General features: G+C 31.7%; 1 protein-coding gene across 2 annotated transcripts in view; it reads right to left on the reverse strand.

Annotated features, from left to right (window-relative positions):
- Positions 1-4,480: 4,480 nt before the first annotated feature.
- Positions 4,481-15,079, reverse strand: part of LOC139516710 (DNA-directed RNA polymerase I subunit RPA1-like) — a 40,031-nt gene continuing 29,432 nt past the window's right edge. For both annotated transcript variants that reach the window (XM_071306969.1, XM_071306968.1), the window contains exons 23-34: positions 12,984-13,159; positions 12,224-12,353; positions 11,765-11,875; positions 10,813-11,037; positions 9,980-10,035; positions 9,170-9,337; positions 8,454-8,668; positions 7,622-7,749; positions 6,820-6,900; positions 6,202-6,357; positions 5,503-5,613; positions 4,481-4,804 (exon numbers count right to left, since the gene is read on the reverse strand). In XM_071306969.1, the coding sequence (XP_071163070.1) occupies positions 4,508-4,804; positions 5,503-5,613; positions 6,202-6,357; positions 6,820-6,900; positions 7,622-7,749; positions 8,454-8,668; positions 9,170-9,337; positions 9,980-10,035; positions 10,813-11,037; positions 11,765-11,875; positions 12,224-12,353; positions 12,984-13,159 (1,854 nt within the window). In that variant the 3' untranslated portion in view covers positions 4,481-4,507. The remainder of the gene's footprint in view (positions 4,805-5,502; positions 5,614-6,201; positions 6,358-6,819; positions 6,901-7,621; positions 7,750-8,453; positions 8,669-9,169; positions 9,338-9,979; positions 10,036-10,812; positions 11,038-11,764; positions 11,876-12,223; positions 12,354-12,983; positions 13,160-15,079) is intronic.

The raw sequence follows: 15,079 nt of genomic DNA on the forward strand, positions 1-15,079 counted from the left end.
TAGATATCACAATATCTCTAAATATTAAAAAAAAGATGCTTTAGTTTGCCTTAACAAAACTGATGAAACTTATATACAAAATGCTTATTTCAACAAAATACAGATCTAATTTGAATTAAAAAAATTAAACATTTAAAACTTTGAAAATTGTTGAAAATCACAGTTATAGGGACTTTTTTTACAATACCCCTACAGATTTTGAGCTGATTTTTGATATGTGAGACTACCATCATGTTTGTATCCAAATGCGTTATTGAAATTGCAGATTTTTCAACTTCTTGAATACGGGGCCATTCGTGTCGCTTTGACACATCTAGTTTTTATTGGAGTTATGCCCTTTGCACTTATTGGCCTCAATAAACTACTGAAACAGAGTGTCATCGCAACTCCTTTAAAGTTCTGCACAGAATTTTATGAACTTTGTAGATAAATGTAATAAGGACAAATTATGAACATGTTGATATGCATGGCAACAGGATATTATGATTCAATTTTTGTTGAGCCTGCGACTTTTGTCACAGAAAGCTCAACAATGGGATAGTGATGTGGCATCGGCCGCTGCTACGGCAGCAGCATTAGCTAACTTCTTAAAAGGATTATATTTTAGAAGGTGGAAGACTTGGATGCTTCATACTTTGTGTATATGCCTTATGTTACGAAGTTTCCGTCTGTTCGTTCTCCTTGACCTCATTTTCATGGTTCAGTGACTACTTGAAACAAAAAAGATTTTTTGTATTATTAATTTCTCTTTTATTATGAGTAATAGGATAACTATATTTGTTATGTGTGTACTTTGTAAGGTCCCCATGCCCATCAGGCAGTTTTCACTTGACCTTGACCACAATTCATGGATCAGTTAACAAGGTTTAGTTTTGGTGGTCAAGTCAATATCTCAGATACTAGAAGCTATAGGCCAACTATATTTGTTGTATGGAAGGATTGCAGGCTGTACATGTCTGCCTGGCATGGTTCATCTGACCTTGACCTAATTTTTGTGGTTCATTGGTCAATGTTTAGTTTTCATTGTTAAGGCTGTTTCTTAGAAACTATAAGCAATAGGTCAACTATATTTAGTGTATTGAATGATTGCAAGGTGTACATGTAATTATTGTTGGTTTATATGATCTTGACCTCATTTTCTTGGATCATGTTAAGTTTCTGTGATAGTTGTAGTTTAAAAGCTTTATATTTTGGACTATCAACATAATATCAATGATAAGTAAAGAAGGCAAGACATTTCAGTGTGTGCACTCTTTGATTTTATAAGAGCACTGCCCATTTTAACTTATTAACCTCACTATACTGCAGTCCATCTGTCCTGTTCTTGTCATTGCAACTCCTCTGAAACCACACAACAGAATTTCATGAAACTATGTAGATAATAAGGACATACCCGGTACTACAACAAATGTATATAGACGTGTATATCAACAGGAAATTATGATTCCATTTTCTTTCTAGGAGTTATGCCCCTTTGCATTTAATATGTGATGGTAAGCATTTGATAGTGTTTATTTTTCTTGTCAAGTTATATTTTGTTAGTCCAGTGACAATATGAAGAGGAGGAGTATGTGAGCATGCTCACAAAGGTTCCTTAATTAATGTATAGAATGATGTAAACTAAATGTATCGGTATGGCAGGGTCAATCTAATCTGGACCTCATTGTTTTGGTTCATTTTTTGAGTTCATTGTTCCATGTCAAGTTTTTCTGGTTAAGTCTTTTTATACGACCGCAAATTTTGAAAAAATTTTCGTCGTATATTGCTATCACGTTGGCGTCGGCGTCGTCGTCGTCGTCGTCGTCGTCGTCTTCGTCGTCGTCGTCGTCGTCGTCGTCGTCGTCCGGCGTCCGAATACTTTTAGTTTTCGCACTCTAACTTTAGTAAAAGTGAATGGAAATCTATGAAATTTTGACACAAGGTTTATGACCACAAAAGAACGGTTGGGATTGATTTTGGGAGTTTTGGTCTCAACAGTTTAGGAATTAGGGGCCAAAAAAGGGCCAAATAAGCATTATTCTTGGTTTTCGCACAATAACATTAGTTTAAGTAAATAGAAATCAATGAAATTTAAACACAATGTTAATGACTACAAAAGGAAGGTTGGTATTGATTTTGGGAGTTTAGGTCCCAACAGTTTAGGAATTAGGGGCCAAAAAGGGACCCAAATAAGCATTTTTCTTGGTTTTCGCACCATAACGTTAGTATAAGTAAATAGAAATCTATGAAATTTAAACACAAGGTTTATGACCATAAAAGAAAGGTTGGGTTTGATTTTGGAAGTTTTGGTCCCAACATAATAAGGGGCCCAAAGGGTCCAAAATTAAACTTTTGTTTGATTTCATCAAAATTGAATAATTGGGGTTCTTTGATATGCTGAATCTAACTGTCATGACTGTGTATGTAGATTCTTAACTTTTGGTCCCGTTTTCAAATTGGTCTACATTAAGGTCCAAAGGGTCCAAAATTAAACTTAGTTTGATTTTGACAAAAAATGAATCAATTAGGTTCTTTGATATGCTGAATCTAAAAATGTACTTAAATTCTTGATTATTGGCCCAGTTTTCAAGTTGGTCCAAATCGGGGTCCAAAATTAAACTTTGTTTGATTTCATCAAAAATTGAATAAATGGGGTTCTTTGATATACCAAATCTAACTGTGTACGTAGATTCTTCATTTTTGGTCCTGTTTTCAAATTGGTCTACACTAAAGTCCAAAGGGTCCAAAATTAAACTTAGTCTGATTTTAACAAAAATTGAAATCTTGAAGTTCTTTGATATGCTGAATCCAAAAATGTACTTAGATTTTTTATTATGGGCCCAGTTTTCAAGTTGGTCCAAATCAGGATCTAAAATTATTATATTAAGTATTGTGCAATAGCAAGTCTTTTCAATTGCACAGTATTGCGCAATGGCAAGAAATATCTAATTGCACAATATTGTGAAATATCAATTTTTTTTTAATTAGAGTTATCTTTCTTTGTCCAGAATAGTAAGCAAGAAATATCTAATTGCAAAATATTGTGCAATAGCAAGATTTTTTTTTAATTGGAGTTATCTTTCTTTGTCCAGAATCAACTTAAATCTTTGTTATATACAATATACAATGTATATTCACTTTTTACTACCATCTGATAAATTAAAACAATCTTTACCATTCAGTGATAACAAGCAGTTTTTTTACATCTTAATATTTTATGATGTATTTAAATGAGTAGTTATTGTTGCAAACTCCATTAGAAATTTTAATTGAGATTAGTTTTGGAATAAGGGAAAGGGGGATGTGATTAAAAAAATTGGGTTCAATTTTTCTCATTTGAAATTTCATAAATAAAAAAGAAAATTTCTTCAAACATTTTTTTGAGAGGATTAATATTCAACAGCATAGTGAATTGCTCTAAGAGAAACAAAAATTTTAAGTTCATTAGAACACATTCATTCTGTGTCAGAAACCTATGCTGTGTCAACTATTTAATCACAATCCAAATTTAGAGCTGAATCCAGCTTGAATGTTGTGTCCATACTTGCCCTAACCGTTCAGGGTTCAACCTCTGCGGTCGTATAAAGCTACGCCCTGCGGAGCATCTGGTTCTTAAATACTAAGAGCAAAACGTTAACTATTTGTGTATAGCATGATTTGAAGGTGTACCTGTCCCTCTGGCAGAGTTCATCTGACCTTGACCTCATTTATATGGATCATTTATAATGTAAAGAATACATGATACCTAAATTCAGATCTAACATGTTGCAACATGTTTTACAATACCTTCTGCTATTCTCAGTATACAATGTATACAATGAAACGTGTAGCATTTTTTCCATTTGTAAAGGGGCGAAACTCTAGAATGGTAAACGTGAAGCTATCCAAATTCAAACTTGATCATTGTTTTGTGGTAATAAGCATTCCATATATCGGGTAAGTTTCATAACATTTGTTTGTGGCAAACTAAAGTTGAGAACGGAAAGAAAATTCAGCATTTTTTCAATTTGTAAAGGGGCATAACTCTTGAATGGTAAAAGTGATGCTACTTAAAATCAAACTAAATGTATGTTAAGTGGTATTAGGCATTGTGTATCTGTTTTAAAACATTTGGTTGAGGCAAACCTAAGTTAGGGAACAGAAATCAATTTGGGACCTACCTACGTATGGACGGACATAGGTACAGACAGACAAGGGTTAAACTTAATGCCCCCTTTGCTGCAGTGGGGGCATTAAATAAAGGCAACAGTAGTATACTGCTGTTCAAAACTCATAAATCTATGGACAAAAAACAAAATCGGGGTAACAAACTAAAACTGAGGGAAACGCATTAAATATAAGAGGAGAACAACGACACAACATTAAAATGTAACACACACAGAAACGGACTAAGCATTAGACAAAATCTGATTAAAACTTATGTTATGTTATATCTACTTATATACATTTATAGTGTGATTGTCAAGAGATATAATAATAAATGCCAGATTAAAGAAACATGTAAACAATTTCTCTTTATTAAAATCTGTCAAACAGTTATTCTATTCATCAATTCAAATGATCCAGTACCACATGTAACAAGTCTTCCTGTCACTAACTGAGCAGATGGTGATTTTAATGAATCATGACTTCCATGGATACTAGCATTCACTAGAAAGTGCATTGTTGTTTCAAAACTCATTTGTTGTAAAGGCGAAGAACATGTTTCCATAGCAACTCTATTGAATGGTTTGTAAGATCCTTCAAATGTCATATAGTCTGCTAACAAAGAAAGATGGCGGTAGTCTACATCAATACCATAAGCACCAAATACATTCTGTACTTCCTGTAAAAAAATGAAATAACAAAATATAAATTAATGTGCAACATTTACAAAATTGTCAGTTTCCCAAATCAGGTCTTCAGAATAAATAGACGTGCAGATTAAAAAAAACAACAGGATTGCACTGTATCTAGAGAATGGAAAAAATACTGTAAATTCAGAAATTATTGTGTGCATTTATTATTGGGTTTTTGCCATTTTAGACTTTTAAATGCAATTTTAATTTTTACGATTTTGAGAAAAATCCTATTTAATTCATATAAAATATTTTAAAATGCGAGTTTTAATTATTGCGTTTACAACTCTGCTTGCATTTTTTGCAATAATAAAAACCTCGCATTAATTTCTGAATTTACAGTACTCTATGCAGTATTCTGACTCAAATGACAAGTCAGTTTTGCCATTTATAGTTTTTTTTTAAATTCAATATTTATCCTTTAATAAAATTGAAATATAACTTTAATATACATCCCACAATCAACTCTTGAACCAACATTTGGTAAATGATTATTCAATAATTGGCAAAGAAGCAAAATGGGAAAAAATTGTGCAGACAAAAGTGAGAGGAAACAAATCACTTGTTTACAAGGTTAGGAAATACAAGTTTGGATAAAGGAACAAAGATGCAGACACATAAATCACAACATACCCTGCTTCAATACATTTAAGGAGGAAGTTGTACAAAAAACAAATGAAATTACCTTTATAATAACTCTGCCAGCAGCTTCTATACCATACCTCTCTGCCATAGCATGGATATCGTTACTATATAAACGGGATATATCCAGGAAATCAGAATATTTGTACACTTCCTACAACAAAAGTATTCAATTATGAGGCATTCAGTGCAAAAAAAAATAATTCCCTTATTTTACCATTGGAATTTAATGTTAGATTTGAAGGATTTGAGAATCATGAATACTTAATAACATAGTATCCATTTCTAATGCCACAGAATAACAAATAGAAATAGTCTTATTTTGTAAAGTAGTACTAGTTACAAACTTATTCAGAATGGTTAACATTTTAAATCAGTTACTGAGGTAAAAACTTCTACCAAGATAAACCTATGCATGTATATGAATTCAACAGCATTCCCAATATCAATGGTCAACTATTTAAACAATCAACTAATTAGCAAACAACCTTTAGATGTTGATAAAAATGAAAAATAAAAACATTTGACACAAGCAATATAAATTATTGTAAATGGAACCCTGCGTCTCACCGGCAATTGCTGCTGTTAGTGTAAACGTTTAAGAATAAAGAGTGAGTCCACTTATCAGTAAAATACAGAATTTAAAAACAAAATCAAACTTTTCCCCACCCGCTCCCCTTACATCACTCAATTGTAAGTTGCTTTAGCTGTTTGTATATTCCCATTTAAATAGAAAAGTTACCAAGATATTAATTCCTTCTGTTTTGAGATGAACTTCTCCATTTTTTTGTGTGGACAGGAAACACCTTGTAACACCTGGTACTTCATGGACTACTGCTTTTCTAATGTCAAGGTCAATCAATGATGGTAAATCTATCTTACTGTCCAATATATTAAACTGTAAAAATATACAATTAGATCCTGGATTATAATCTAAATGTTAAATGTTTACAATTTTCATACTAAAGGCAACCCTATCAAAAATACCCCCTCCCCCCCCCCCCCTTTCTTATAAAATTACTATTTATTGAATGTCAAAATGTATTGTCCTTTTTCCAGTAACAGTGTGTTACATGTATAAGCAATTTTTATATTGCACCACAACAATATCATATATGCATAGTCAGTATTGTTTTTGAAAGTTTTTTCTAGGTACATTACAACAAAAATAAATCAGTATTGAATTGTTTGTTTTCTCTATTTATCAATAACTTGGTTATACTTGTGAGATTTAGACCATGACTCTAATGCTTGGTCCTACAAATGTCAATTGTCACCCCTAAATGTCATTTTCATGAATTTTGTATTTTCTTGCTTTTTTTTACTCATTTACTTCTTATTCATGTTTTAAGATATATACCTGTAAAGTTACTTCACACCATTCCTCTTTTTTAGTATCAAATTTGTAATCTTTTACTACTGCACTTGACTGTAACACACTCTGCAATTTATATGTATCAAGTAGATGATATTTTGCTCTAACAGCGTCACATGAAATATACATGTATCAATATATTTAGGTTGTACTTGTGTAAATAAAAAAAGATAATGACAGAGATAGCTATGATTAAGAAAATATGTTAGGATTGAGAAGGATAACATCAACTAAAACAGGTTTGGAATTTAAGTATCTCCCATAATATTTAGTCCTATTTAAGACCTATTTAAGAAAATATGTTAGGATTGAGAAGGATAACATCAACTAAAACAGGTTTGGAATTTAAGTATCTCCCATAATATTTAGTCCTATTTAAGACCTATTTAAGAAAATATGTTAGGATTGAGAAGGATAACATCAACTAAAACAGGTTTGGAATTTAAGTATCTCCCATAATATTTAGTCCTATTTAAGACCTATTTAAGAAAATATGTTAGGATTGAGAAGGATAACATCAACTAAAACAGGTTTGGAATTTAAGTATCTCCCATAATATTTAGTCCTATTTAAGACCAGTTATTCAGATGAGACATATGGTATTAGAAGAATATAGAATGCAACCTTCATATTAGAGGTACAAATCTATTATTCTAAAACATGAAGTGTAATTGTTACAACCATTTATTTTCATTCATGAGTATAACTTCTATAAGTTATTATCTTCTTTGAATTACAATTATCTTGTACAATCAGAATAGAACTTATTTTCTATTCTAACACTCACATTAATTCTAACTTCAGTTTTCTTTTTCTCCACCTTTATTGTACTTGTGATTCCTTCTTCCATTTCTTCTTCTTCAAGGTCATCCTGTGTTCCTTCCATTTCTACTACTTCTGCTTCTCCCTCTGGGTCTGTAATAATGTGAAGTAAGTAATAAGTATCAGAATTTGATTTGATATAATTTTTAGATTTTTTTGTGTTTTAACATCACTTCTAAGCACGGCATTTAGGTTATTTCGTGGTATCCAGTTTTTATTGGTGGAGGAAGACGGAGCACCTGGAGAAAACCACCAACCGTCGATAGAAAAACTGACAATCCTAGTCAATTAAGATTGGAGTCGAGTGCACCTGCACAAGTGAGGATTGACTCACAACCTCAGTGTTGACTGGCTAGTGATTACAATAGTAACTACTTAGACCACTCGACCACCAAGCTTAAGGCCACCAGTATCAGAATGGAGATCTTGTCTGTCTTAAGCTTTCCTTGGATGGTAAACTTTAATTCAGTATCAAAGCTAACAGCATCAAGGTATTGTGATGCTACAAAAAGCTACCTTAATCATTTTATAATGATGCTGTGATGGATGTGATACTATAATTTCTTATATAAAATGTTATTTCAAAATTCTTGGTTTAACTGAATGTTATATGAAACGCTGTTCAAATGATAATTGTCACATAATAATACCACTTCTCTATATTTTTATATTTTTTGTTAAGTTAGCAGATAAAATTCACAAACTAAATGGACAACAAACAACATCACTCCTTTATGTCATAAAACAATTTACTTGAAAAAAAATATTTTAAAAAGTTAAATAACAACTTTTTTTACCATCAATATCCTCTGCTTGTGTTTTATTTTCTTCATCTTCTCCTTCCTCTCCATCCTCATATTCCTTCTCCTCTTCCATCCTTCCTCTCTCCTTCACAGCAACAGCATCCCCGTCATCCTCTTCTATATCAGATAAATCTTCCTGCAGAGCTGTAGCAGCATCATGATTCACCCTTGGTGGTGGCCTCTGTGCTATTGTCCCTGTACTAGTCAGCCTAAATCAAAAAATTAAAAAGTGTTATATAAACTATAAGTGTTTTTTAAATTGTTAAATATCCCTACCAGTCACATAAAAAGCATATATAATGATATTATAGTATGCTCCTTGTGAGCCCATTTTATGGAGATAAAGCATCTTCTTCTTCTTACTCTTCTTCTATACAGCACCTCTTACTGAGAGGCATCTGTTAAACTATGTTGAGTATATAATTATGCAGTAACTACCACATCCAAAAGTTTGGGACATCAGTTAGAAATAAATATATGTGGAACTATATGTATTTTATTTTCTCTGGACTCTCTCAAGAATATATTCATCAAGCAAACTGTTGTAAATTAGGGATATTTTTTTTAATTTCTGGTCAACTTTTGAATAAGGAAACATTAATGTTTTTTTTTAATTTCATACAGGACTTCAGTGCCAACAAAGATCTCAATGTTTGCTGAAAAAATAATAATAAAGCATAGAAAACACACAATTTTCTAAGTAACTATACCTTGCATCTTTTAATTCTTTGATCTTTTTCTTGATCAGTGAAATGAGATGTTTGATGTACACAGTTTCCATATAATGTAGAATATTTTTTGGTCTGACACACAACTTATTCTTATAGTTTGCTGCTGGTAAGAAGTTAAACTTTACTCTGAATACTCTACTTCTATGGCTGGAATAAAGATGAGAACAACACATGCATTTTTAAACCAAATTAAGTAAAGTGAATTCACAATTGGTATAAGGCCAAAACAAATAATATGTGTGATTCCTCTACATCTTTGAAAAAAATAGGGTAGTTATAGGTAGGTATTTTTTTTATTTTACTATTTTTTTTTACATTGAGTCTATCGGAGGGACATTATGACTTTAACAGTGCTTCTCTAAAAATGACAATAAACATTAGGGTAGGCTATTTTTGAGCTTTAAAAACAGGGAGGGTAGGGAAATAGGAAACACAAATATTTTTTATTTGGCCTAAGAAATCATCAACAAATTGTTCTTGAATACTGTGAATTCAAAAGTTATTGCAAGGTTTTATTTTTGAAAATAATGAGACTAGGTGAGTATTGCAATAAATTGATTGATTGATTGATCGATTGACTGCTGGTTGATTAACATCTCAACTTTGGTCTGATTTCAATTGATATTCAGACAATCTGAATAGCTGAACATATTGTATAATTTTCTTTTTATGACTACTGTATTTTTTTAAGGATCCTCCAAGTACTTTTTTCATGTACAAGTTAGCTAAATGTTTTCTGTGAAGTTGCTTCTAGTGTAAACAAAATTAAATGTAAATATATATAGATACCTTTTATTAACTCCTTTAACTTTCAAATATTCACACACATTTACATCTCGAAGTACCTGTCAAGCAAACAAAATCAGAAGCAAGTTTTCTATAGAACAGTAATGACACCAGTCCCTTTCTAAAGAAGATACAAAAACTCTTCCCTTTTGTCACACATATCGTTCATATTGGTTAATTTTGTGATTTTGGCTTATTTCAAAGTCTTTACATCTTTTTCAAATTTATATGGTATATTCCTGTATTTCCATGAAAATAAAGCAATCATACATGATTTGAAATAACAGGTGTTTCCCTGGACATTTTCAACAAGTGGCAAACAATTTATGATGAATTCCATTGGTTAAAACTGAGCTGATTATGTATAAATGAATTATATATAAATTTTTTTCTTCTATTTGCTACATCCAATTTCTGTGATAGCATGACCAACTTCAAACCAACTTTTTTTCGCAAATACTTTATTTCACGTTTAGCCCTAACTATCCAATTTTGCGATTTTTAAATTTGCTTGATGTTGTAAAATAAGGAAAGATCCAAGTTTTACATATTCCCATTATTTTTCTACTTGTGAAAATCACCAAAATAAAACGCTCGAGAAAATTAGTTGCTTTACAGTATTCTAATTTGCAGGGGTTAAAGTAATGCTGGCAATACACTAATGATATTGTGACATAAAATAACAATGAGAATTCTTTATCATTTTCTCTGTATAACATCCTTTCATTTTAGCAATTTATATTCAATTATGAAATAAACAAGTATACATCTCCTGAAGTGCTATTTATCTTCATCAAGATACATTTTCAATTTCTCAACATGGTTTATGTACCTACCTCATTTAACAATACTCGATTGAACTTCATCTGTAAATGTTTAGCAACTTGTCTGGCTTCGTCAGTATTATTGACAGGTATATCCATAGAGGGAGTTTTAATAGCTGCACTGGCTACCATCAGAATTTCTCTTAATCTAGGAATACCTAAGGTCACGTTCATTTCACCACGTCCAGCAAAATGAAAAGTGTTCAATGTCATCTGAGTTGAAGGTTCACCAATTGACTGAAATATATACAAATGCATAATAAACAAATTGAAGAATCTTAAGCTTTTAAAAAGATGAAATTTATGTTTCATTTCAAATCTGATACATGATCTTATGTCATTCATCATCAAAAATTTCAGAAACAGTTTCTCAGATTTATTTTTCAAGATATTGTGCACAATGTCTAATGTAACTTAATCCTATATCTTTTTAATTTAGTTTGAAAGCTTTCAGAAGATTCGACGAGAATCACAATAATTAGAATTCACATACTGATATCTGATATATGTATTTGTATGTGGATATTCAGGATATCACAAATAATTAATACCCCATTTTTGTCCTTCTTCAAAAATTGCAATAATAAATTCTCCCAATAATTTCTGAATTTACAGTATGAAATTGTTTTTGTTTATATAAACTGTAACTTTTAAGTTGCAAAATCATAATTTAACAGCAACATGAGCCTATACATACTTAGAACAAGAATAGGACACCTTACTTCATTGGCAATATCACATTTTATTATTTAGTGAACTCTAATATTTTGGTTTTATCCTATTTCGATATATACTTTTAAAGTTCACATCAAAATGAACATGCATATTAAGTTTCAAGTTGATGAGCCGAGCCCACAACTTCATGGTAAAATACTTTTCGAAAAGATTTTAACCTGATACAGGAAGGATGAAATGATAAATGGACAAACAAACAAACAGACTATAGTTTACAGTAATTATTTACCTGTGAACACAACAATCCTACAGATTCACCTGGTTGTGCTAGAGCTTGCTGTACCTTGCTGTATAACAAGTTTGTGAACTCTTCTGGTTTCACATCTTTTCCTGCTGGAAGCTGTAATAAATATATGCATAATACTTGGTAAAAGTATATAAACTTGTGTATAATTCATTTAAATATTAAGTGAGATAAAAACAAAATGTGATGAAAGTTTCCTTGGTACAACAAGTGCTGTAAAGTATCAATATATCAGCAAGTGGCTGCATAGCCTATGTAAAAATTCCTTAATTATCAACTTTATCAAGCTTCCGACCAAATATTAAATGATTTGGAAGATAAGAAAATTTTTACAAAAGTGTTCAACCCAAGGTCTTTCTGACAGACAGACTGACAGAAGAACTGAGACTATACTGGCTTTCGGCAACTCAAGTAAAAAACAAATATGAAAATGATTTGAGTTACCTTTCCGAGTTCTTGGTGAGCAAATTGTTCAATCATACTGCCCATTTTTTCTGTAAATACTCCATTCTTCTCAAATGGTAGATACTTGGATGTAACAGGATCAGGACAAGGTCCCTTATTACTACAATATCTGTAAAATAGGAAAATATTGAGTTATTCTAAGATCTCAATATATATATCATATTAAAATACAAGCCCTTGAAATATTTCTACATGAATTCAAACCCCAAGGTCTAATTGACAGAGGGGACTCAAATTCTGTGTTAAAAGGCTTTCAGGAACACTTATATTCATTACTACTCTGTATTGTAATGGAAAAAAATGAACAATTTACAATTACTTTTTTCTGTCTTAAAATCGTAATTGTCAACACATTTTTTTACTAGCGTGGCAGTGCGTTTAAACAGATTCTCCTACTCATCAATTTCATACTTTTTTTTAAAACAACTAGACAAAAGAGGACAATCCAACAAACACATGATGTGATAGAGAAGGGCATTACAGTGTATCAAATTATCTGTAATACAATATGAACAGATTTTTCAAAGACAAATAAAGACCATGATAAGAGTTGAATATTTTTTAAGAATTTAGCATAACCCTCACCAATTCTGAAGACCAGGGAATTCTTCATGATTTGATAAAGGTCTACAAGTTAAAAGCTTATTCTAATTTGATTTTGACTGTTTTTATAAACCTCCACTTTTTGAATAAACCATGATTAAGTATTTTTAGTTTTACATTTTTATTCTACACTTACTTTTCCTTTTCACCAGCGTCTAGATTTCTCCACATCTTGGCCAACTGAAGAGCACCCTTTGTACGTCCATGACTATCTATTGAATCATCGTCACCTTCAATATCACTGTTTTCTCTACAAAATTCTAGGAAGCCAGAATCTCGATGATTCCCATGATTTCTGTGCCATTTCCTTATCTAATGGTGAGATTATCGAAAATATTCAATATTTCAGTAAAACAAATCAAAATAGCTTATTAAGAAATATACACTACTACAATATTCTTTTCAAGGGTCATTGTCTATTCAACAAGAATGTGTTCCAAGTACACGGATGCCCCATCCGCACTATCATTTTCTATGTTCAGTGGATCGTGCAAATGGGATAAAATCTCTAATTTGGCATTAAAATTTGAAAGATCATATCATAGGTAACATGGTTATTTTAAAAGTTTCAAGTTGATCGGACTTCAACTTCATCAAAAACTACATTGATCAAAAACTTTAACCAAAACTTTAACCTGAAATGGGACAGATGCATGAACGGAGGAACAGACGAACGGATGGACGGACGAACAAACAGACAGAGGCACAGACCAGAAAACATAATGCCCATAAATGGGGCGTAAAAAGGAATAATGTTGACTTGCTTTGATTCAATAACTCTTTTGTTGAATGGAAAAATTATAAAATGAGCTTCATTAACAAGAGGCTCTCAAGAGCCTGAATCGCTCACCTTAATTCTTTTGGTTAAATCTCTCATCAATGATTATTTTGGCTTTTCAATTTATTTAAATGTTTTTTGGATCGTCCTATTTTCTTCAAAAGCCAAAAAAAATAATCATGTTCTCCTATGTTCTATTTTAGCCATAGGAGCTATGCTTCTTGACATACAAGGAAATAAAATACAAAATTTATACTAGATACTCTGAAACTCATTTAGCCTAAGTTTGGCTGAAATTGATACAGCAGTTTCAAAGGAGAAGATTTTTTAAAGTAAGTCAACATGATGAACAAATTGTGAAAAAAGTCTTTAAAGGGCAATAACTCCTTAAGTGGTCAATTGACAATTTTGGTCAATTTGACTTAATTGAAGATCTTACTTTGCTGAACATTATTGCTGTTTACAGTTCATTTCTATCTATAATTATATTCAAGATAATAAACAAAAACAGCAAAATTTCCTTAAAATTATCAATTCAGGGGAAGCAACCCAACAACAGGTTGTCTGATTCATCTGGAAATTTCAGGGCAGATAGATCTTGACCTGATAAACAATATTACCCACGTCAGATTTGCTCTAAATGCTTTGGTTTTTGAGTTATAAGCCAAAAACTGCATTTGACCCCTATGTTCTATTTTTAGCAATGGCGACCATGTTTGTTGATAGATCATATCTTCGGATACAATTTACAAACTAGATACCCTAAGGAACATTCAGTTAAAGTTTGGAAGTATTTGGCCCAGTAGTTTCAGAGAAGAAGATTTTTGTAAAAGATTACTAAGATTTACGAAAAATGGTTAAAAATTGACTATAAAGGGCAATAACTCATAAAGGGGTCAACTGACCATTTCCGTCATGTTGACTTATTTGTAAATCTTACTTTGCTGAACATTATTCCTGTTTACAGTTTATCTCTATCTATAATAATATTCAAGATAATAACCAAAAACAGCAAAATTTCCTTAAAATTACCAATTCAGGGGCAGCAACCCAACAACAGGTTGTCTGATTCATCTGAAAATTTCAGGGCAGATAGATCTTGACCTGATAAACAATATATCCCCATGTCAGATTTGCTCTAAATGCTTTGGCTTTTGAGTTATAAGCCAAAAACTGCATTTGACCCCTATGTTCTATTTTTAGCAATGGCGACCATGTTTGTTGATAGATCAAAACTTCGGATACAATTTATAAATTAGATACCCTAAGGAACATTCAGTTAAAGTTTGAAAGTATTTGGCCCAGTAGTTTCAGAGGAGAAGATTCTTGAAATAGTTTACGACGACAGACGACGGACGACGACGGACGCCAAGTGATGGCATTATCTCACTTGTCCCTTCGGGACAGGTGAGCTAAAAAACTGCAGGCACTACACGCAAAGCAAGAAGTGGGAC

This window comes from Mytilus edulis, chromosome 3 (genome assembly GCF_963676685.1).
Source record: "Mytilus edulis chromosome 3, xbMytEdul2.2, whole genome shotgun sequence".
NCBI lineage: Eukaryota > Metazoa > Mollusca > Bivalvia > Mytilida > Mytilidae > Mytilus > Mytilus edulis.